We start from the raw sequence: 23,683 nt of genomic DNA, 5'->3' as shown, positions 1-23,683 counted from the left end.
TATGTGGTAGCTAGATATAAAAGCTTACCTATGGCTGATCTATATTGGATGTTATCTGGTAAAGGTTCTCTTACTGTTTCATCCTTCAGAAAATCAGTGATCATGGGAGTGCTTACAACTTGGGCATCGTGCATACCTAAACTTTCAATAAGCTCATTTATTTTCTGCTTCTGGCTTAGAAGATAAGAACCATCATTTTGTTTCTCAATTTCTATACCAAGATAGTATGACACATTACCCAGTTCTTTTATCTCAACATTGAGGTTTAAACACTTTACAATGTCCTTGTACTCTTGCTCACTTTCGCTTGCAATGAGCAGATCATCAACAAAAGCTAAAATGTATGCATATTGTCCATTTCTGCACCTAGTGTACAAACATTTATCTGCTTCACCTTGCTTAAATCCTAAATTTGTCAATATTTCATGCAATTTTTCATTCCAACATTTTGCACTTTGCTTTAATCCATAAAGACCTTTGTTTAATTTACACACTAGCTGTCTTTGTTTTGTATTTATGAAACCTGTTGGCTGTTCCATGTACAAGTCTTCAGTTATATCTCCGTGAAGAAACGCTGTTTTCACATCAATGTGGTTGACTTGCATGCCTTTTGAGACTGCAATGCTCAGAAGTGTTCTGATTGTCGTGTGTTTCACTACAGGTGCAAACACTTCATCAAAATCTTCTCCATATTTTTGAAGATATCCCTTTGCCACTAATCTGGCTTTATACCTTTCCACTTTTCCTTGTGCATTCCTTTTTAACTTGAATACCCATTTGCATCCTATAGCTTTCTTGCCAGGAGGTAATTTTGTAAGAATCCAAGTATTATTTTTATCCAATGCATCAATTTCTTCTTGTGCAGCTTTATGCCATTCAGCAGCTTCTTCTGCTGGCATTTTCTCAATCTCATCCCATGTTAAGGGCTCTTGAGCTTCTGCTGACTTTGTGAGGTAAGACAGTCTTGGGGGTGGAACACCTTTGTTTTCCCTGGATGAGCGTCTGACAACAGGTTGGTCTGACCTTTCCGCATCCTCTAAATCTGAGAGTCCTTCTCCAATTGATTCCCCTTCTCCAACTGTACTGTCTTCTTCAATGATCCTTTCTGTGTCTGTTTCCTCTGCCTGTTCCTCGTTAGATACAGATGAGTTGCTTTCAGACATCTGCCTTGGTATGGCATTTATATACACTGGCATGTCTATTATGGTTCTAGTTTCATATTCTGGATGATAAGGCTCATCTGGGATAATCCAGCCTTTATCAACCCTTTTGTTTTCATCAAAATATGTAACATGTCTTATGCCAACAATGCCAGTTTTCAGATTCAAAATTCTATATCCTTTGTGTCCTGGAGCATAGCCAACTAAAATGCCCCTTTCTGTTGTGGAATCCAGCTTATGCCTTCTTTGCTTTGGTACATGAGCATATGCTGTACTTCCAAATGTTCTTATGTGTGACAGGTTTGGCTTCCTACCATGCCATGTCTCATGTGGTGTGCGCTCAGCGTCTTTAGTTGGCATTCTGTTTTGTAGGTACACTGCTGTGAGAATGGCTTCCCCCCATAGTCTTTTAGGGAGATTGCTATCTGACAGCATACATCTGGTCATTTCCACAAGTGACCTAAATTTTCTCTCTGCAACAGAATTTTGTTCTGGTGTATAAGCTACTGTTGTGATATGCTGAATGCCTTCTTGTTCTAGAAATGTGCGCATGCTTTGTGAAGTGAACTCACCACCATTGTCGGTCTGAAGAACCTTTGGTTTTCTTTCAAATTTATTGCTCACCATGGCTACGTATTTCTTCAGCATGTCTGTGACTTGACTTTTCTCTTTCAGCAAATAGGCCACACAATATCTAGAGAAATCATCCAAGAATATTAGCACAAATCTGTTATTTCCCAATGATGGGATATTAAACGGTCCACATAAGTCACTGTGTATTAAGTCCAGCACTTTATTACTCCTATTTCCTGTGTATGCAGGAAATGAGGGTCTCACACCTTTTTGAGTAACACAGTCTATGCATTTCTCCATTTTACCAGCATCTGCACTTATCTGAATGCCGGTGGCCAGTTGCTTACTGTAAAGATCCTGGATCACCTTAGAATCACGATGTCCCAGGCGGCGATGCCAGATTTCCAGACTACATTTACCATCATTCTTCCTTACTTGCGCCATATGTGAGGCTTCACCTGAAATATTCAGCTTATAAACATCATTATGCATAAAAGCTTCAGCATACACTTCATCATTTTTAGAGATTGTGCACTTACTGTTTTCAAAATGAATCGCAAATCCCTTCTTATCTAATGTAGATACACTAAGCATATTGCAAACTGCTTGGGGAATATACAAGACATCACTTACAGGAATTTCTTAACTTCATTAGACACTTTGCATTTTAAGAATCCAATACCTTTTGCTTGGATCTTAGCGGTCCCTGCGTTTGCAGTTTTAAGAATACCTTCCTCTGGACACATTTCCTGAAAGAAATCCTTACAATTGGTTAAATGGCATGTACTCCCCGAATCCAAAATCCAAGTACTTTCATTTGAATTATTATTTACCATAGTCAAAGATTTTTCTGCCATTAGAAAGCCCTTGTGTTTATCTTTGTCCTTCATACATTTCCTGGTTTGAAAATTCTTTAGTTCCATTGGCTTAGGTGAGCTAGAGGGAGTGTTTTGTGTTTCCTTACACCATTTAGATACATGTCCCTCCTTTCCACATGAGTAGCAAATCAGCTTGCCCTTGGGTGGAGTTTTCCCATAGCTCCGCCTTCCTCTGTTCTTTGCCAAGAAATTTGTTTCATTTCTCTCTGACTTGCTTTGAGAACACATCTCCTCAGAATCATTTATTATGCATTCCTGCCTTAGTTTTGATGTTGCCTGTTCAAAAGATTGCCCTTCAATGGCCTCATTTACAGACCTAAAAACATCAAACTTCTTTGATAGTGAGGTAAAAAGAAATGCTCTTTTCAATGCATCACACATGGGAATTCCAGAAAGTTCTAGCTTTTGAAATGAAGACATAAGATACATAATGTGATCATTACATTTACTTTTATCCCTTAATTTGGTTTCATTCAACTCTGCCAACCAAATTGGTTGCTGCTTTGCATATGTAGTTGCATACATAGTTCTCAGTTTATATAAAATGTCCTTTGGTGTATCTTTTCCCTCCACTAATATGGCTTGTTTCTCTGAGAGAGCTTCCAAAAGCATGCACTTCACATAATAGTTTGCATTGTCCCATTCAGCCATATTTTCAGCTGTTCTGTCTTGGTCTAAGCATATATCTAATCTTTTTGCTCGAAGGAAACATATGAATCTTAATTCCCACTGCTGATAATTAAACTCAGTTAATCTAGGCACCTTGAGAGAATAGAACAATGGTGAATTTCTTCCCTCAGCCATTTTCTTAGCCTTCTGTCTGCTGTGTGGGGGGAGAGAGAGACAGACTGAATCTTTCCTTTAAAACTTAAGAGAAAAATGTGGCCTTTTTTTCTGCCTGGTAATATTTCTCTTCTTTTTCAATTCCTGGCCCCTGGGCCCATAACCCTTTTGTGGGATTATTTGTAGTAAATAATTAGCAGATTTTAGTACACACAGCTTCAGCTTTAGAAATGTTAATTTCTTTCTTCATCTCTCTCTCATTCACCCCTGAATAATTCACTGCTGAGTTGTTGATATACACTCTCTTCCGTGAACAGTGCTCTATCCACTCCATTTTCAGGTGTACTTTTGCCAGTCCCTTGTGGTCCTTCTCCAGGACTTTCTTCAGTGAAAACAGAACAAAAGTATCTATTTAGCAAATTGGCTTTTTCTTCATCATTATCTACATAGCGTTTCGCTGTATCTTTTAGTCTCACAATTCCCTTTTTAGTCATTCTCCTTTCACTAATATACCTGAAGAAATTTTTGTTGTCCCTCCTTACCTTTCTAGCCATTTGTTCTTCCGCTTGCGCCTTCGCGAGACGTACCTCTCTCTTGGCTTCTTTCAGTTTCATCTGGTATTCCTCCCCGTGTTCCTCTTCTGGAGATTTTCTATATTTCTGGAACGCCAACTCTTTAGCCTTTATTTTCTCAGCCACTTGCTTGGAGAACCATATCGGTTTCCTTTTTCTCTTTTATTTACTCTCCTTACATAAAGGTCTGTGGTCCTATTTATTACTCCTTTCAGCCTGGACCACTGTCCTTCCACTTGTACGTCCTCCCAGCCCATCAGCTCCTTCCTCAGGTATTCCCCCATTTTACTAAAGTCAGCACACTTGAAATCCAGGACTTTGAGTTTAGAGTGGCTGCCCTCCACTTCAGCTGTCATATCAAACCAAACCGTTTGATGGTCGCTGCTTCCCAGGTGTGCACCCACTCGGACATTTGACACACTATCCCCATTTGTGAGCACCAGATCCAGTGTCACTCCCTCCTTCGTGGGTTCCGTTACAATTTGTCTGAGCAGAGCACTTTGGAAAGCATCCACGATCTCTCTACTTCTTTCCGATTTCGCAGACGGAACCTTCCAGTCTACATCCGGCAGATTGAAATCTCCCATTAACAGAACTCTTTTTTTTCTTTCCTAATTTTTGAATATCTGCGATCAGATCTTTATCTAGTTCCTCTAATTGTGTCGGGGGTCTGTAGACAACACTCACGTGGACAGAGGTTCTATCATCTCTTTTTAAGGTGATCCATATCGCTTCTTCCTTTCCCCAGGTCCCTGTCATTTCAGTCGCCATGATATCATTCCTCACATACAGAGCTACTCCTCCACCTTTACGACCCTCTCTATCCTTCCTAAATAGATTATAGCCTGGTATGTTTGCATAACCATTGAGCTACGTCTCCGTGATTGGAACAACATCTTGACTTGCCAAAGATAAGTCTGGCTGCCGTGTTTTGGGTGGTCTGAAGCATCTTCAGAATTAAGGTCTTGCATCCCAAGAAGACACTGTTGCAGTAGTCTGTGTGTGTGAGTACTGTGGATTGCACTAGGTTCCGAAAGGTGTTCAAGGGAAGATAAGATTTCACTCGTTTCAAAATCCAAATTATGTTGAACATTTTCTTTGAGACGGATTTGGCATGGTTCTCGAAGGTTAGATGGTTACTCCAAGTATTTTCAGGCCCTCTAATTTAGAGAGTTTAACATCAGGGGTGCGACGAGTAGTCGGGAGAAGTGGCCAGTATTGGGATGAAAGGACTAGGCATTGTGTTTTCTCTTTATTTAATTTCATCTTGAAAGCGTTAGCCCAAGAGGTTAGGGTGGTCATGCCAGTATTGATTTTATCGGCAATTTCGGATAGATTGGATTTAAAGGGGATAAATATGGTGACGCCATCAGCATAGATGAAGGGATTGAGTCCATGTTTGGCTAGCAACCGTGCCAGGGGAATCATGAGGTTGAAAAGTATCGGGGAAAGTGGGGATCCATGCAGCACTCCGCATTCAGAAGACCATGGGGATGATATGTTTGTAGTCCCTTTGACTTGATAAAATGTTGTGGTAATAAAGCTGTTAATTCCGGTTATGGTATTGCCACCAATCCCAAGTTTGTCCAGAAGTTTAGTTAGGATAGTATGATCAACCATGTCAAAAGTGCTGGATAAGTCAAATTGTAAGAGAAGGATATGGTTTCCAATTGCTATTTCATGTTTGAATTTGGATGTTAAGGTAAGAAGGACCGTTTCATTACTATGAGCTGAACAGAAGCCCGACTGCGATTCGTGCAGGATGGAGAATTTCTGACTATATTCATTGAGTTGTAGGGTCACTCTATTTTCCATTAATTTTGTGATTAGAGGGATGGAGGCAATTGGACGGTAGTTGGTAATATCATTGGCAGGTTTTTTTTTAGGTTTTTTGGTATAGGTGTAAGTAAAATATTACCATGTCTGGTGGGTAAGGAGCCTCGTTGGAGTAGGAAGTTTAAATGGGTGGTGAGATCAGAGATAAAACATGAAGGGGCATCTTTCAAAAGATAGTTGGGACAAGGGTCAAGTTGGCAATAAGACCTGGAGAGTTTAGAGATGGTTTTGGTGACTTCTTCAGTGGTAAGGGGGGGGGGGGGGTAAAATTAGTCCAATATCGGTCAACTGGTACTTCATCAGATGCAGGGTCCAGTTCATCAAGAAAGGTGTCAACAGTAAGGTAGTCTTGAGAAATTGATTTACGAAGATTAGTTAGTTTGTCATCAAAGTATTTAGCTAGCTGGTCAGCAGAAGGGCGGTTTGAAGGTGATGTTGTTACTAGGTCTGTGTTGAGTAGATTTTTTATAATTTGAAATTGTTTTTTTTGTATTTGCACCAGAATTTGTAATTTTTTAAGTATAATAGTTTTGTTTGGCGCGTTTAATGGCGTATTTGTAGTTCCTTTGTGATTGTTTCCATGCATTAAAGTTAGTGCTATTCTTTGTTTTGCTCCATGCTTTTTCAAATGTTCTGGTTTGTGATTTCAGGTTTTTCAATAAGCCGTTGAACCACGGTGAAGGGTTACATTTGCGTAAAGTCTTGGGGTGCAGAGGTGCAATTTTGTCCAAAATCGTTTTGCATCTATTATCCCATAATATAAGGAAGAGGTCTGAGTTAGGTTGTATCGACCAATTATTAGCGTATGTATGTTGCCAGAAGTTGTTGTTATCAATCTGTCCTCTGGTAAAGATCGTTCTCCGAGGACAAGCAGGCTGCTTGTTCTCACGACTGGGTTGACGTCCACGGCAGCCCCCACCAACCGGAACAAAACTTTGCGGGCGGTCCCGCACGCAGGGTACGCCCACCGCGCATGCGCGGCCGTCTTCCCGCCTGTGCGCGACCGTTCCCGCTCAGTCTTTTCTTTTCCGCGCTGGAGAGAGCCGCGTTAGTCTCTCTCTCTGTCAGCCCCGGAAACCGGATCGCGCTTTCGCCGCGAACTTTTTACTTTTTGTTGTTCTCCGTTTTCTCTTTTCTTTTCTGTTAAAAAAAAAACCAAAACGCTGAACTTTGTTTTTCCCTCGTCTTTTAGCGGGGGTGTCTCGTTGTGGCCGCGCGGTCTATTTATTTTCGAGGTGTGATTTTTACCGCCACCATCGACGACTTTGACTTCGCCGACGCGATTTTTCCGTCGATGTCCTCGAAGGTCCCGAGTGGATTTAAGAAGTGTGGTCGGTGCGGCCGGCATATCTCGCAGACCGACACCCACGCTTGGTGCCTCCAGTGCCTCGGGCCGGAGCACGATACCAAGACGTGCACCTTGTGTCTCGGTCTCCGGAAACGGACACAAGTAGCGAGGCAAGTTCTTCGGGACCGTCTTTTTGGAACTTGCGCCGGCCCCTCGACGTCGACTTCGACGGCATCGGTATAGACGGCCGGATCTTCGGTACCGGTATCGATGTCTTCGAAATCGGCACCGACGGCATCGACCCCAGGAGTACATGTCCCGTCGGCCCACCGGCTCTCCGGAGTCGGCAGGGGTGAGAGGCCGCGTGAGCAATCGGCCCCGGTCACTCCCTCTACCCAGGGCCCTTGGGACCGAACCCTGTCGGACCCGATTCCTCGAGGCCGAGGGGGATCCACCTCCTCCTCTTCTGTCCCATCGAGCGCCGATGACGGGCACCGTAAAAAAGCGAAAAAACACCGTCATCGGTCGCCCACGACGCATCCGGCTCCCGGCACCAGGGATGAGTCGACGCCAAGGAAGCGTCGAGAGGAGAGGTCCCCCTCTGTCGTAGAGGTATCAGCACGTCAGGGTGCCAGCACTTCGGTGCAGTCTCCTGGACCCGAGCAGCTTCCGGCACCGACACCCCGTCGATGTCGATGGAGGGAGCTTCATCCCCGCCGGCGCAGGAGTCCACCGCTCGACGACGCCACCGAGGTCTCGGTTCCTCGACGTCGAGCCGGGCCCAGTTGAGGACCGAGCTGCAGGAGCTCATGTCCGACACTGAGGAAGAGGCCTCGTGGGGGGAGGAGGAGAACCCCAGATATTTCTCCTCAGAGGAGTCTGTGGGCCTTCCCTCCGACCCCACTCCTTCACCTGAGAGAAAGCTCTCGCCACCTGAGAGCCTCTCCTTTGCCTCCTTCATTAGGGATATGTCTATTTGCATTCCCTTCCCCGTGGTCTCTGTGGATGAGCCGAGGGCTGAGATGCTCGAGGTCTTCGACTATCCATCACCACCTAGAGAGTCCTCCACGGTGCCGTTGCACTATGTCCTCAAGGAGACAGTGCTTCGGAACTGGTTGAGACCGTTATGTAACCCCACCATCCCCAAGAAAGCGGAGTCCCAATACAGGATCCACTCGGACCCAGAGTTAATGCGGCCCCAATTGCCTCATGACTCGGCGGTCGTGGACTCTGCTCTCAAGAGGGCACGGAGTTCGAGGGATACCGCCTCGGCGCCCCAGGGGCGGGAGTCTCGCACTCTGGACTCGTTTGGGAGGAAGGCCTACCAATCTTCCATGCTCGTGACCCGCATCCAGTCTTACCAGCTCTACACGAGCATCCACATGCGGAATAATGTGAAGCAACTGGCGGACCTGGTCGACAAGCTCCCTCCGGAGCAGTCCAGGCCTTTTCAGGAGGTGGTCAGGCAGCTGAAGGCGTGCAGAAAGTTCCTGTCCAGGGGTATATATGACACCTGTGACGTGGCATCTCGTGCTGCGGCCCAAGGTATAGTGATGCGCAGGCTCTCATGGCTGCGTGTCTCTGACCTGGACAACTGCACCCAGCAGAGACTGGCCGACGTCCCTTGCCGGGGGGATAATATTTTTGGTGAGAAGGTCGAGCAGTTGGTGGACCAACTACATCAGCGGGAAACCGCCCTCGACAAGCTCTCCCACCGGGCGCCTTCAGCATCCACCTCAGCAGGTGGACGTTTTTCCCGGGCCAGGCAGACTGCGCCCTACGCCTACAACAAGCATAGGTACACCCAGCTGGCCCGAAGGCCTCATCAGGCACAGGGACAGTCCCAGCGCGCTCGTTCCCATCAACAGCGTGCGCCTAAGCAGCCCCCTGCGCCTCCACAGCAAAAGCCGGGGACGGGCTTTTGACTGTATCCATGGGAACATAGCCGCCATCAAAGTGTCCGTACCGGACGATCTGCCAGTCGGAGGGAGGTTAAAACTTTTTCACCAAAGGTGGCCTCTTATAACCTCCGACCAGTGGGTTCTCCAAATAGTGCGGTGCGGATACGCCCTGAATTTGGCCTCCCCTCCACCAAATTGTCCTCCGGGAGCTCAATCCTTCAGCTCCCAGCACAAGTGAGTACTTGCAGAGGAACTCTTCGCCCTTCTCAGCGCCAATGCGGTCGAGCCCGTGCCACCCGGGCAGGAAGGGCAGGGATTCTATTCCAGGTACTTCCTTGTGGAAAAGAAAACAGGGGGGTTGTGCCCCATCCTAGACCTGAGAGGCCTGAACAAATTCCTGGTCAAAGAAAAGTTCAGGATGCTTTCCTTGGGCACCCTTCTGCCAATGATTCAGAAAAACGATTGCCTATGTTCCCTGGATTTAAAGGATGCATACACTCACATCCCGATACTGCCAGCTCACAGACAGTATCTCAGATTCCGTCTGGGCACACGGCACTTTCAGTATTGTGTGCTGCCCTTTGGGCTCGCGTCTGCCCCACGGGTGTTCACCAAGTGCCTCGTGGTGGTTGCGGCATATCTACGCAAGCTGGGAGTGCACGTGTTCCCATATCTCGACGATTGGCTGGTCAAGAACACCTCGGAGGCAGGAGCTCTCCGGTCCATGCAGTGCACTATTCACCTCCTGGAGCTGCTGTGGTTTGTGATAAATTACCCAAAGTCCCATCTCCAGCCAGTCCAATCTCTGGAATTCATAGGAGCTCTGCTGAATTCTCAGACCGCTCAGGCCTTCCTTCCCGAAGCGAGGGCCAACAACCTCCTGTCCCTGGCTTCAAAGACCAGAGTGTCTCAGCAGATCACAGCTCGGCAGATGTTGAGACTCCTAGGTCATATGGCCTCCACAGTTCATGTGACTCCCATGGCTCGTCTTCACATGAGATCTGCTCAATGAACCCTAGCTTCCCAGTGGTGCCAAGCCACCGGGAATCTAGAAGATGTCATCCGCCTCTCCACCAGTTGCCGCACTTCACTGCACTGGTGGACCATTCGGACCAATTTGACCTTGGGACGCCCATTCCAAATTCCACAGCCCACGAAAGTGCTGACGACGGATGCGTCTCTCCTGGGGTGGGGAGCTCATGTCGATGGGCTTCACACCCAAGGACTGTGGTCCCTCCAGGAAAAGGATCTTCAGATCAACCTCCTGGAGCTCCGAGCGGTCTGGAACGCACTGAAGGCTTTCAGAGATCGGCTGTCCTGTCAAATTATCCAAATTCGGACAGACAATCAGGTTGCAATGTATTACATCAACAAGCAGGGGGGCACCGGATCTCGCCCCTTGTGTCAGGAAGCCGTCGGGATGTGGCGTTGGGCTTGCCAGTTCGGCATGCTCCTCCAAGCCACATACCTGGCAGGCGTAAACAACAGTCTGGCCGACAGACTGAGCAGAGTCATGCAACCGCACGAGTGGTCGCTCCATTCCAGAGTGGTACGCAAGATCTTCCGAGAGTGGGGCACCCCCTCGGTGGACCTTTTCGCCTCTCAGACCAACCACAAGCTGCCTCTGTTCTGTTCCAGACTACAGGCACACGGCAGACTAGCGTCGGATGCCTTTCTCCTCCATTGGGGGACCGGCCTCCTGTATGCTTATCCTCCCATACCTTTGGTGGGGAAGACCTTACTGAAGCTCAAGCAAGACCACGGCACCATGATTCTGATAGCGCCTTTTTGGTCCCGTCAGATCTGGTTCCCTCTTCTTCTGGAGTTGTCCTCCGAAGAACCGTGGAGATTGGAGTGTTTTCCGACTCTCATCTCGCAGAACGACGGAGCACTGCTGCACCCCAACCTTCAGTCCCTGGCTCTCACGGCCTGGATGTTGAGGGCGTAGACTTCGCTTCGTTGGGACTGTCTGAGGGTGTCTCCCGTGTCTTGCTTGCCTCTAGGAAGGATTCCACTAAAAAGAGTTACTTTTTCAAGTGGAGAAGGTTTGTCGTTTGGTGCGAGAGCAAGGCCCTAGAACCTCGTTGTTGCCCTGCACAGAACCTGCTTGAATACCTTCTGCACTTATCAGAGTCTGGCCTCAAGCCCAACTCAGTAAGGAATCACCTTAGTGCGATTAGTGCTTACCATCTTCGTGTGGAGGGTAAAGCCATCTCTGGAGAGCCTTTAGTCGTTCGATTCATGAGAGGCTTGCTTTTGTCAAAGCCCCCTGTCAAGCCTCCTACAGTGTCATGGGATCTCAACGTCGTCCTCACCCAGCTGATGAAACCTCCTTTTGAGCCACTGAATTCATGCCATCTGAAGTACTTGACCTGGAAGGTCATTTTCTTGGTGGCAGTTACTTCAGCTCGTAGGGTCAGTGAGCTTCAAGCCCTAGTAGCTCATGCTCCGTATACTAAATTTCATCACAACAGAGTAGTCCTCCGCACTCACCCTAAGTTCCTGCCAAAGGTGGTGTCGGAGATCCATCTTAACCAGTCAGTTGTCTTGCCAACATTCTTTCCCCGTTTTCATACCCGCCCTGCTGAACGTCAGCTGCACACATTGGACTGCAAGCGAGCATTGGCCTTCTACTTGGAGCGGATGCAGCCCCACAGACAGTCCGCCCAAATGTTTGTTTCTTTTGATCCCAACAGAAGGGGAGTGGCTGTCGGGAAACGCACCATCTCCAATTGGCTAGTAGATTGCATTTCCTTCACTTACGCCCAGGCTGGGCTGACTCTTGAGGGTCATGTCACGGCTCATAGTGTCAGAGCCATGGCAGCATCGGTGGCTCACTTGAAGTCAGCCACTATTGAAGAGATTTGCAAGGCTGCGACGTGGTCATCTGTCCACACATTCACATCACATTACTGCCTCCAGCAGGATACCCGACGCAACAGTCGGTTCGGGCAGTCGGTGCTGCAGAATCTGTTTGGGGTTTAAATCCAACTCCACCCTCCAGGACCCGAATTTGTTCTGGTCAGGCTGCACTCTCAGTTAGTTGTTCTTCGTAGGTCAATTTCTGTTATACCCTCGCCGTTGCGAGGTTCAATTGACCTGGGTTCTTGTTTTGAGTGAGCCTGAGAGCTAGGGATACCCCAGTCGTGAGAACAAGCAGCCTGCTTGTCCTCGGAGAAAGCGAATGATACATACCTGTAGCAGGTGTTCTCCGAGGACAGCAGGCTGATTGTTCTCACCTACCCTCCCTCCTCCCCTTTGGAGTTGCGTTTTGATCATTTTTGCTTGTCATTCAACTGAGCGGAAACGGTCGCGCATGGGCGGGAAGACGGCCGCGCATGCGCGGTGGGCGTACCCTGCGTGCGGGACCGCCCGCAAAGTTTTGTTCCGGTTGGTGGGGGCTGCCGTGGACGTCAACCCAGTCGTGAGAACAATCAGCCTGCTGTCCTCGGAGAACACCTGCTACAGGTATGTATCATTCGCTATATAGGGTCATGTGTTTTGGGCTGTTCCTTTTTACGCCATTGCAAGGTTAGAAAAGCTTTGCAGTGGTCAGACCAAGGTGCAGGAGACCAATCAATATTGGATATAATGAAGTTGCATTCTGTGGAGAATTTATAAGAGATGACATCTAGTGAGTGACCTTTGATGTGAGTAGGTTGTGATGGGGGGGAAGACAAGGAGGCATATTTTCAAAGCACTTTGGGAGGCTAAGTTCCATAGGTTTCTATGGAACTTTGGGAAGCTAAGTGCTTTGAAAATGAGCCTCAAGGTCACATAGGTCAAGGAAGTCCATACATTCTTGGGTGTGAACCGATTTGGAGTCTTCTAGATGCAGGTTTAAGTCACCTAGTAAAATTAAGCTAGGGTTGTTAATGCATGAGTTAGAAAAAAGTCCATGAAGATAGAGTGGTTGTGAGTCCAGTTGCAAGGGGGTCTGTAGAACAGAATGCAAGTTAGGTAGTCGCATAGTGTGGGGCAATGTATTTTCATTGAGGCAATTTCAAGTTGCGGGGTAGAGCTTTCAGAGATGGGTTCAGATGAGAAGTTGGATCTAAGAATTAGTTGTATGCCTCCTCCCATTTTCTTTTCTAGGCCAGGTTAAGATTTTATAGCCAGGAGGGCAAAGGTCAAGTATGATGGGGTCTTTAGAGTCACGGATCCATGTTTCTGTAATGAAGAGCAGGTATAAATTGTCCGACTTAATCCAGTCAGTAATAATTTCAGCTTTATTAACTGCTGATCTTGCATTAATATATCCCACACGTATAGGTAGGTAAGGATCAGTTGCATGAGATGACGGGCGAATATTTATAATTTCCACAGCTGCTTAGTTCACTTCGTGAAATAGAAATTATACAAATTGTTTTCAGTCTTATGGTCACTTGTTTCATGGCATGTCCCCTTGTTTTTGTGTTTTGCAAGTTCTGTTTCTTATTTAGCCGTTCCATCCCACTCATTTTTATGAACTTCTGTTATATCCCCTTTTTGTGATCTTGTCTCCCAGCTAAGGATCCCTTAACCCAGTGGTTTTCAATCTTGTCCTGGGTGAACCCCTAGCCAGTCAGGTTTTCAGTATATCCAAATGAATAATCGCAAGAGCTTTGCACCCATTACTACTACTATTTAGCATTTACTATTTAGCATTTCTATAGCGCTACAAAGCGTACGCAGCGCTGCACAAACATAGAAGAAAGTCAGTCACTGCTCAAAGAGCTTACAATCTAATAGACAAAAATAAAGCAAGCAAATCAATTAATGTGTAGAGGAAAGAGGAGAGGCGGGTAGGTGGGGGCGAGTGGTTACAAGTCAAAAGCAATGTTAAAGAGGTGGGCTTTAAATCTAGATTTAAAGATGGTCAAGGATGGGGCGAGATGTAGGGGCTCAGGAAGTCTATTCCAGGCGTAGGGTGCAGCGAGACAGAAGTGGCAAAGTCTGGAGTTGGCAGTAGTGGAGAAGGGAACTCAACTAACACTTGGGGTGCCTGGTCTCACAAGATCCTTCTGCAAATCCTCAAAATCTGCTGTTTTAACAGCATTGAATAATTTTCATCTAGAAACTTGATCAACTTGCTTATGCCGATCTCCAGATCATTTGTGAACGTCAGACAGTACAGGTCCAGACACTTTGGGCACTACAAGACACCCATTTTTGTGTTAACTTCTTATTTAGTAATACTGTTTCCTTAAAATCTGCTGTTTTTAACAGCATTGCATAATTTTCAACTGCAAATTTGGTTAACTTGCTCATGTCAATCTCCAGATTATTTGTGAACATCCAACAGTACAGGCCCAGACACTTGGGGCAACTGCCCATTTAGTAATACTGTTGCCTATCTTTCAGCCAGCTTGCAGACCACTAAGGGCGTTGCCTCCTATAGTAATGTGAAAGTCCCCCCCCCCTTCTGATTTCCCTTATTAGTGCTTGTCATACTGATTGTTTGTGATCTTTAAACAAAATGTAATATTAGACAAAGGAATCCTGAATGTAAACACCACAGTTTTTAAACTTACATCATTTATTTGAGGGGCTAAGTTACTCAACATTCATATCATTCATATGAAAAAATAACTGCCCCTTAATTGGTTGCACCATACCTTTCATATTTCTGTTGAGGGATCTTAGAACACATTTATTTGCAGAATTGCTTTAATTCAGAAACATTTGTAGGTTTTCATGCATGAATTTGTTTCACGTCCTGCCACAGCAACGCAATTGAGTTCAATACAGGACTTTGACTAGACTAGTCTAAAATTGTAGTTTTGTTTCTCAGCCATTCAGATGAAGACTTGTGGATCATTGTCTTGCAGAATTTATTTTTGTTACATTTGTACCCCGCGCTTTCCCACTCATGGCAGGCTCAATGCGGCTTACATATTGTATACAGGTACTTATTTGTACCTGGGGCAATGGAGGGTTAAGTGACTTACCCAAGATCACAAGGAGCAGCAGTGGGATTTGAACCGGCCACCTCTGGATTGCAAGACCAGTGCTCTAACCACTAGGCCACTCCAGTCTAGTTGCCCATCTGTATCTGTACAGCTTGTGATAGGTCTTGAACATGTTTAAGGCATAGCAAACCATTCTGAGTTTGAGCATCTTAATATTAAGTTGTTTTATAGGAGACAATTGCCTTGTGTGTGGAAGTTAAGAATATGTGCTCCCCAGCTGAATGTGGACACATCTGTTCTCATGATTGTGTGGAATTGCTGATAAATCTGTTACTATGTAGCTGTGCTGTTCTAGGCAAAGTATAATGTAGCTAAACCATCCCCAGGTGGAAGCTTTACCAGTAGACTCAGTACTTAAGCAAATCTTCTTTATTGTAGTATTCATTATAAACAAAGAAAATCCAATGTACAGTTCAGTTGCTTAGAAGAGAATTGTTGCCTTCTGTAAATAGTCTGCATCTAGCCACCTCAGAGGCAGGAGATGACCAGAACCTTAGCCATGCTGAGAGGAAAAGCTGTAACACTCAAAAGGGGGATAAGGGAGAGAAACTCAGGGAAAATGAATGGGGATTAACTTGGAGAGATGGTGAAAAATCTTGATGAAATTACTCTGGGATTTTATTACGATAATGCTCTGAAGTTTGGCAAACATATTAGTAACGTTGTAAGCTCATGCTTCCAATTATCTGTTGAAACCTTTTCTGACTCGGTCCAGTCTGTTAAATTGTTCATACACTTGTAACTAGCAGACTTGATTATTGGAATTCGCTGTTTCATGGTTTGACTAAAATAAGTCTCAAGAGGCTGCAGTTAATTCATAATACGGCTGCATGATTGTCAATGGCAAGACATTTCACCACATTACTCCTATACTGAAAATTGCACTGGCTTCTAGTCTGCTATGATATCTTTCAAACTTTTATGCCTGTTTTTTAAGGTTTTTCATATGGGTGTTTCATAATCTCTCTGAAACATTGGCTCCTCAAGAACAACATTCTTCACATCGTTGTTTGTTGCCATACCAGGTCAGACCAATGGTTATCTAACCCAGTATCCTGTTTTCCAAGCAATGGCCAAACCAGGTCCAAAGTATCTGACAGAAACCCAAATTGTGGCAACACTCCATTCTACAAATCCCAAGGCAAGCAGTTGCTTCCCATGCCTGTCTCAATAGCAGACTATGGACTTTTCCTTCTGGAATTTGTCCAAACCATTTTTAAACCCAGATACACTAACCGCTGTTAACCATGTTCTCCAGCAAAGAGTTCCAGATCTTAACTATTCATTGAGTAAAAAAATATTTCCTCCTACTTGTTTTAAAAGTATTTCCATGTAACTTCCTCGAGTGTCCCCTAGTCTTTGTACTTTTGGAACTAGTAAAAAATCAATTTACTTCTGCTTGTTCTTCATCACTCAGTATTTTGAAGACCTCACATATCTCCTCTCATATGTCTCTTTTTTTCAAGCTGAAGAGCCCTAACCTCTTTAGCCTTTCCTCATTCGAGAGGAGATCCATTCCCTTTATCATTTTGTCTTTGACTAGGAACCGGGACTTTAGTTGTGGGTCCATCCTTAAGGAGTTCTCTGATGTGGTTAGCAGTTTAAGTGACTACTTTAGTTTTCAAAAAACCTTGAAAACTTGGATGTTTCAAAATAACCTTTGATTTTAGTTGCATCCTCTTCTGAGATTGTATTAATTTCAGTTGTCTTATCTGTTGTATTCTTTTTTTATTTGTTGTAAACCTTTTTAAAATGTATGTAAGGCGATATATCAAATTATTAAATCAAATCAAGAGGGTGGAAAAATCTGCTTCATAGTGGATTGTCATCATTGGGTCACCACTGCAGGGCCTTCCACATAGAGGTGACTGTGGTGTGGTTGCAAAAAGTTTCTGTTGAAATTTCAGCTTCTATTGCAGGGTCCTTAACCTAAGTCTAGCGAATGGCACAACATAGAATCTTGGCTATGTGACTGAAAAGATGGAGCATGATAATTCAGTTGAAGTCAGGCACAAAGTGTTAAAACATAGTGACAGGCTAAAAAGAAAAATTGAAAAGGTTATTCCTTCAAACCAAGGGGTCATTTTACCAAGCTGTGGGGAAAAAGGGCCCTGCGCTAATGGCAGGGGCCATTTTTCCTGCATGCCAGGGCCCTTTTTAATGCAGCGGGTAAAAAGATCCTAGACACACATGGCCATGTGGTAAGAATTCTTAATGCATTGCAATGTGACAGGGAGCCCTTACTGCTAGCGTCACCCATTGAGGTAGCGATAAGTGCTCCCACCCTAACCGGGTCGTAACCAGGCAGTGTTCGGCGATGCTCAATTACTGCTGGGTTATCACCCCGCAAGCCATTTCTGGAGGTTTCTTTTCCCCCTGGAAATGGCATGCGCTCAGGGCGAGACTACTGCCGGCAGCCGCATTGGGCTGGTGGTGGTCCTGGAAGAGTAAGCGGTTGGGCTTACCTCCGCTCTGTAAAAGGGCCCCCAAGTGCAGTATGAATCATTGAAAGAACTTGTTAGAAGAAATAGCCTTAGAAGCACAGGTTTGTGTATGTATGTATATCTATCAATCTATAAATATGTGTGTGTGTCGACAGAGCTTAGTTACCATTGGTCCTGGCACTGCTGGTAAGGACATAAGAACATAAGCACTGCCATACAGGGAAAAGACCAATGGTCCATCAAGCCGAGCATCCTGTCTCTGACAGCGGCCAATCCAGGCTTCAAGAACCTGGCAACACACCCCCCCCCCCCCCCCCCCCCAAAAAAAAAAAAATTTAATAATGTTCAATGGACTTTTCCCTCAGGAATCTGTCCAAACCCCCTTTAAACTCCGTAAGGCCAGCTGCTGTCACTACATTCTCCGGCAACAAGTTCCAGAGTCCAACTACACGCTGAGTAAAGAAAAACTTTCTCCTGTTTGTTTTAAATCTACCATATTCTGGCTTCATCTTGTGTCCCCTGGTTGTATTGTTGTTTGAAAGTGTAAACACATGCCTCACATCTGTCCGCTCTACTCTGCTCATTATCTTGTAGACTTCTATCATATCACCCCTCAGCCGCCTTTTCTCCAAGCTGAAGAGCCCTAACCTTCTCATCCTTTCCTCATAGGGAAGTCATTCCATCCCTTTTATCATTTTTGTTGCCCTTCTCTGCACCTTCTCCAATTCCTTTATATCTTTTTTGAGATTCGGCGACCAGAATTGGACACAATATTTGAGGTGCGGTCGCACCATGGAGCAATACAACGGCATTATAACGTCCTTGTGTTTGTTTTCCATCCCTTTCCTAATAATACCCAACATTCTGTGTGCTTTCTTAGCCGCAGCAGCACACTGAGCAGATGTTTTTAACGTCTTATCCACGATGATTCCCAGATCCCTTTCTAGGTCTGTGACTCCTAACGTGGAACCTTGCATGACATAGCTGTAATTCGAGTTCCTCTTACCCACATGCATCACTTTGCACTTGTCAACACTGAACTTCATCTGCCACTTGGACGCCCAATCCCCCAGTCTCGCGAGGTCCTACTGTAATCTTTCACACTCCTCCTGCGACTTGACAACCCTGAATAATTTTGTGTCATCTGCAAATTTAATTACCTCACTAGTTACTCTCATCTCTAGGTCATTTATAAATATGTTATAAAGCAGCGGTCCCAACACCGACCCCTGCGGGACCCCACTAACTACCCTTCTCCACTGAGAATACTGGCCATTCAATCCTACTCTCCGATTTCTATCTTTCAACTAGTTCTTAATCCATAGTAATGCCCTACCTCCGATCCCATGACTCTCCAATTTCCTCTGGAGTCTTTCATGAGGCACTTTGTCAAACGCCTTTTGAAAATCCCGATACACAATATCCACCGGCTCCCCAAAGTCCACATGTTTGTTCACCCCCTCAAAAAAATGCAGTAGATTGGTGAGGCAAGACTTCCCTTCACTAAATCCTTACTGACTTTCTCATCAGCCCATATTTTTGTATGTGCTCTGTAATTTTATTCTTAATAATAGCCTCTACCATTTTGTCCAGTACCGACGTCAGACTCATCGGTCTATAATTTCCTGGTTATTTCCTCTGCTACCTTTTTTAAAAATCGGCATAACATTGGCTACCCTCCAGTCTTCCGGTACCACACCTGATTTTAGTGATAGCTCTACAAGTTCATTTTTCAGTTCTGTTAATACTCTGGGATGAATACCATCAGGTCCTGGTGATTTACTACGCTTCAGTTTGCAGAACTGAGCCATTATATCCTCCAAGTTTACAGAGAATTCATTTAGTTTCTCTGACTCGCCTGCTTCAAATACCCTTTCCGGCACCGGTGTCCCACCCAAATCCTCCATAGTGAAGACCGAAGCAAAGAATTCATTTAATTTCTCCGCTACGTCTTTGTCTTCCCTGATCGCCCCTTTAACACCATTTTCATCCAACGGCCCAACTGATTCTTTAGCCGGCTTTCTGGTTTTAATGTATCTAAAAAAAAAAATTCCTATGTATTTTCGCTTCTAACGCTAACTTTTTTTAAAATTCCTTTTTTGCCCTCCTTATCGCCGCTTTACATTTGGCTTGGCATTCCTTATGTTTTATCTTGTTATTTTCAGTTGGTTCTCTTCCCCACTTTCTGAAGGATTGTTTTTTTGGCTGTAATGGCTTCCTTTAACTTACTGTTTAGCCATGCTGGCTGACGTTTGGTCTTTTTTCCTCTTTTTCTAATACACGGAATATATTTCTCCTGTACCTCTAGGATGGTGCTTTTGAACAGCATCCATGCCTGTTGCAAGTTTTTTTACCCTGTGAGTTGCTCCTTTCAGTCTTTTTTTCAGTTTTTTTCTCATTTTATCGTAATCACCTTTTCTAAAGTTAAACGCTAGTGTATTTGATTTCCGAAGTTCACTTGCTTCAGTGCCAATATCAAAACTGATCATATTATGATCACTGTTATCAAGTGGCCCTCGCACCGTTACCCCCCCCCCCCCCCCCCCCCCCCCCCCGTGCTAGATCATGAGCTAAGTCTATTATTTTTCCTTCTCTTGTTGGCTCCTAAACCAGCTGTTCCATGAGCTGTTCTTGATTTTATCAAGAAATTTTATCTCCCTGGCGTGTACCGATGTTACATTAACTTAGTCTATATCCGGATAATTGAAATCACCCATTACTATTACATTGCTCATTTTATTTGCTTCCCTAATTTCCTTTGACATCGCTGTATGTGTTTGTGTTCATGTATTAGGAAACGTCTTAAAACCTAGAAAAAGAGGATTATGGATTAAACTGATAAGTTCTTTGTTTAAGCCAGTTAAGCAATAAGCTAGCGTAAATACTTTATTTGTGACTGATTTCACATCCACCCATTCCAGGCTCAATCTTCGTTTTAAAGGCGCTTAGGTTAAGTAATAAAATAGGAGGGATATCACTTACACTCATGCCATCGGAGATTTTCATCAGCAATTGATTACAAACTTATAGTAATTCTAGGTCATTTGCATTTCATTGAGAAACATAAAATACTAGTTTAAAAGGCCCGTTTCATACACAAATGAAATGGGCGTTAGCAAGGTTTTCCTCGGAGTGTGTTTGTTTGAAAGAGTGTGTGTGATAGTGACTGTGTGAGGGAGAGTGAATGTGCGAGTGTGTGAGAGTGAGTGCGTGAGACTGGGTGCGAGTGTGTCTGCGAGAGAGAGTGTGTGTGTGTGGGAATGAGAGTGTGTGCCAGGGTGGCCCCCTCTCCCCCCCCCCCTTCCAGGGTGGCTCCCCTCCCCCACCGTAAGAGAAACAGCTTAAGCCTGAATCTGCTGAGAAAAGAACTGAACCGGTGAAAATCATTTTGGATAGGCGTGCAGTAGATTTGAAAATTCAGCAGATATGTAACTTTTGATTGTGGTGTATTTTAACTTAAAGCATTAAAGAGACTGAAGCAGTTACCGTAGGATGTTGTGTCGGGATGGGAAACAGCATTCTGGCCAGCTGCTGCCGATACATCGCCGACCTAATTGTGTACAGGCGGTCCCAGGAATTAGAGGGAGAGCGGGCTCCACTCCTGCCCAAAGCGCCGCCTGACCTTTTACCCTACTACCCGGATTCCACGGAGCACAGCGGGACCACCACTTCCTCCTAAAGCCACCAACACACGTATCCCAGCCTGCCAGGGTGTGCAACGGGGGTGCCTGGCGCCTCCGCCATCTGCCTCATTGATCTTCAAAGCAGGCCGTCAGCAAACCTCGCGTCCTTGGCCGTTTTGCCGGTCCCAGCAACGGCTCTTGAACCAGCCGTCTTCAGGATAGAGGCGGCACAGAGAGATTCTGCTACCTGTGGCCAAATAATTTGGGAATGCGGCCGACAGCATAATGAGCAGACTGTGGTGGTGATAGTGAGAGGGGGGCGTGGTGTTGCGGTAGGGGCGGAGCCTCTTGCTCCTGTCTTGTAGTTGGTCAGTGTTGCGGGTGACGTACCCCTCCTGCTCCTTATTGCCGATCCAATCTGGTGTCTCTCTTCCGGTGACGTCAGTGATCTACGGAGCCTAGCAGACCAACTCCGAAGGAGCCACAGTCTGAGGCAGGAAGATTAGAACGTTGGAGGTGAGAATTATTATATATATATCTAATAAACAAGAGATTTTATGTTTAGTATTCCTACTCCCTTACCAACTTTAACTAAACCGCTCACCAGTATCCAATTGAAGTCCAGAGAAAGTACCTGCATATAATAGATGTAAACCGCTTTGACTGTACCACTAAAAGGCGATATATCAAATTTCCTTACCCTTTACTCCGAACCATGTATTCCTGAGCAACTACTGAGCTGGAAGTACCGGAATGTGTGTTTCTCTCTCTCTCACACACTCGCACATTCACTCTCCCTCACACAGTCACTATCACACACACTCTTTCAAGCAAACACACTCCGAGGAAAAGCAAAGCTTTTGACATGGTTCCCCACAGGAGGCTTTTAAATAAACTGGATGGGCTGAAGATAGGACCCGAAGTGGTGAACTGGATTAGGAACTGGTTGACGGACAGACGCCAGAGGGTGGTGGTGAATGGAGTTAGCTCGGAGGAGGGAAAGGTGAGTAGTGGAGTGCCTCAAGGATCGGTGCTGGGGCCGATTCTGTTCAATATATTTGTGAGTGACCTTGCTGAAGGGTTAGAAGGTAAAGTTTGCCTGTTTGCGGATGATACTAAGATCTGTAACAGAGTGGACACCCCGGAGGGAGTGGAAAACATGAAAAAGGATCTGAAGAAGCTAGAACAATGGTCTAAGGTCTGGCAATTAAAATTCAATGCCAAGAAATGCAAACTGATGCACTTAGGGAATAGAAATCCACAGGAGACGTATGTGTTAGGTGGCGAGAGTCTGATAGGTACGGACGGGGAGAGGGATCTTCGGGTGATAGTATCTGAGGATTTGAAGGCGACGAAACAGTGTGACAAGGCGGTGGCTGTATCTAGAAGATTGTTGGGCTGTATAGAGAGAGGTGTGACTAGCAGAAGAAAGGGAGTGTTGATGACCCTGTACAAGTCGTTGGTGAGGCCCCACCTGGAGTATTGTGTTCAGTTTTGGAGGCCGTATCTTGCTAAGGATGTAAAAAGAATCGAAGCGGTGCAAAGAAAAGCTACGAGAATGGTATGGGATTTGCGTAACAAGACGTATGAGGAGAGACTTGCTGACCTGAACATGTATACCCTGGAGGAAAGGAGAAACAGGGGTGATATGATACAGACGTTCAAATATTTGAAAGGTATTAATCCGCAAACGAACCTTTTCTGGAGATATGAAGGCGGTAGAACGAGAGGACATGAAATGAGATTGAAGGTGGGCAGACTCAAGAAAAATGTCAGGAAGTATTTCTTCATGGAGAGAGTGGTGGATGCTTGGAATGCCCTCCCGCGGGAGGTGGTGGAGATGAAAACGGTATCGGAATTCAAACATGCGTGGGATAAACATAAAGGAATCCTGTTCAGAAGGAATGGATCCTCAGGAGTTTAACCAAGATTGGATAGCAGAGCCTGTAGTGGGAGGCGGGCTGGAGGTTGGGAGGCGGGGATAGTGCGGGGCAGACTTATACGGTCTGTGCCAGAGCCAGTGGTGGGAGGCGGGACTGGAGGTTGGGAGGCAGGGATAGTGCTGGGCAGACTTATACGGTCTGTGCCCTGAAGAGCATAGGTACAAATCAAAGTAGGGTATACACAAAAAGTAGCACACATGAGTTGTCTTGTTGGGCAGACTGGATGGACCGTTCAGGTCTTTCTGCCGTTATCTACTATGTTACTATATATGCATCCTTCAAGTCCACCTGTTGTGTTCTGTTGTTTTGACAGATATATATATATATATATATATATATATATATATATATATATATATATATATATATATATATAGTGAGAATTGCATAACAAAATAGTGACACTTAGTTTCATAAAAGGGTACTATTCAGTAGCTTATTGTAGCAGGTTCAAGTCACATCTTGTTCTTATCTTTTTCAGCATCTTCAATCAACTGCTACAATGCAAGATACTCAAAAATGGTTGCTCAAAAATAGGTTCTCTACATACGCAAGGCTTTTCTCAAATTTCTCAGGTATGTCTTTATGCTCATGGTGAAACTTTGTGAGAGAGGATGAGTTCTACAAACTTGAGTTATCACACTCGCCCAGGGTATTTGTGCTGTTACATTTCTTTTCATTTGGTAGCTCAAGTGAGTTAACATTCAGGTATAGCATGTATTTCATTGACC

At 45.2% G+C, this 23,683-nt stretch overlaps 1 protein-coding gene across 11 annotated transcripts in view; it reads left to right on the top strand.

Annotated features, from left to right (window-relative positions):
• The window catches only part of UBP1 (upstream binding protein 1), a 330,162-nt gene that overhangs the window by 236,630 nt on the left and 69,849 nt on the right, over positions 1–23,683 (top strand). For all 11 annotated transcript variants that reach the window (XR_003942186.1, XR_003942191.1, XM_030203410.1 and 8 more), the window contains one exon: positions 23,434–23,527. Coding sequence is in view for 9 of the 11 variants with exons in the window: in XM_030203410.1 (XP_030059270.1) it covers positions 23,434–23,527 (94 nt within the window). In the remaining 2 variants the exon portion in view is untranslated. The remainder of the gene's footprint in view (positions 1–23,433; positions 23,528–23,683) is intronic.

The sequence above is a fragment of the Microcaecilia unicolor genome, chromosome 1 (assembly GCF_901765095.1).
Source record: "Microcaecilia unicolor chromosome 1, aMicUni1.1, whole genome shotgun sequence".
Lineage (NCBI taxonomy): Eukaryota > Metazoa > Chordata > Amphibia > Gymnophiona > Siphonopidae > Microcaecilia > Microcaecilia unicolor.
This window is presented reverse-complemented; position numbering and strand designations above follow the sequence as displayed.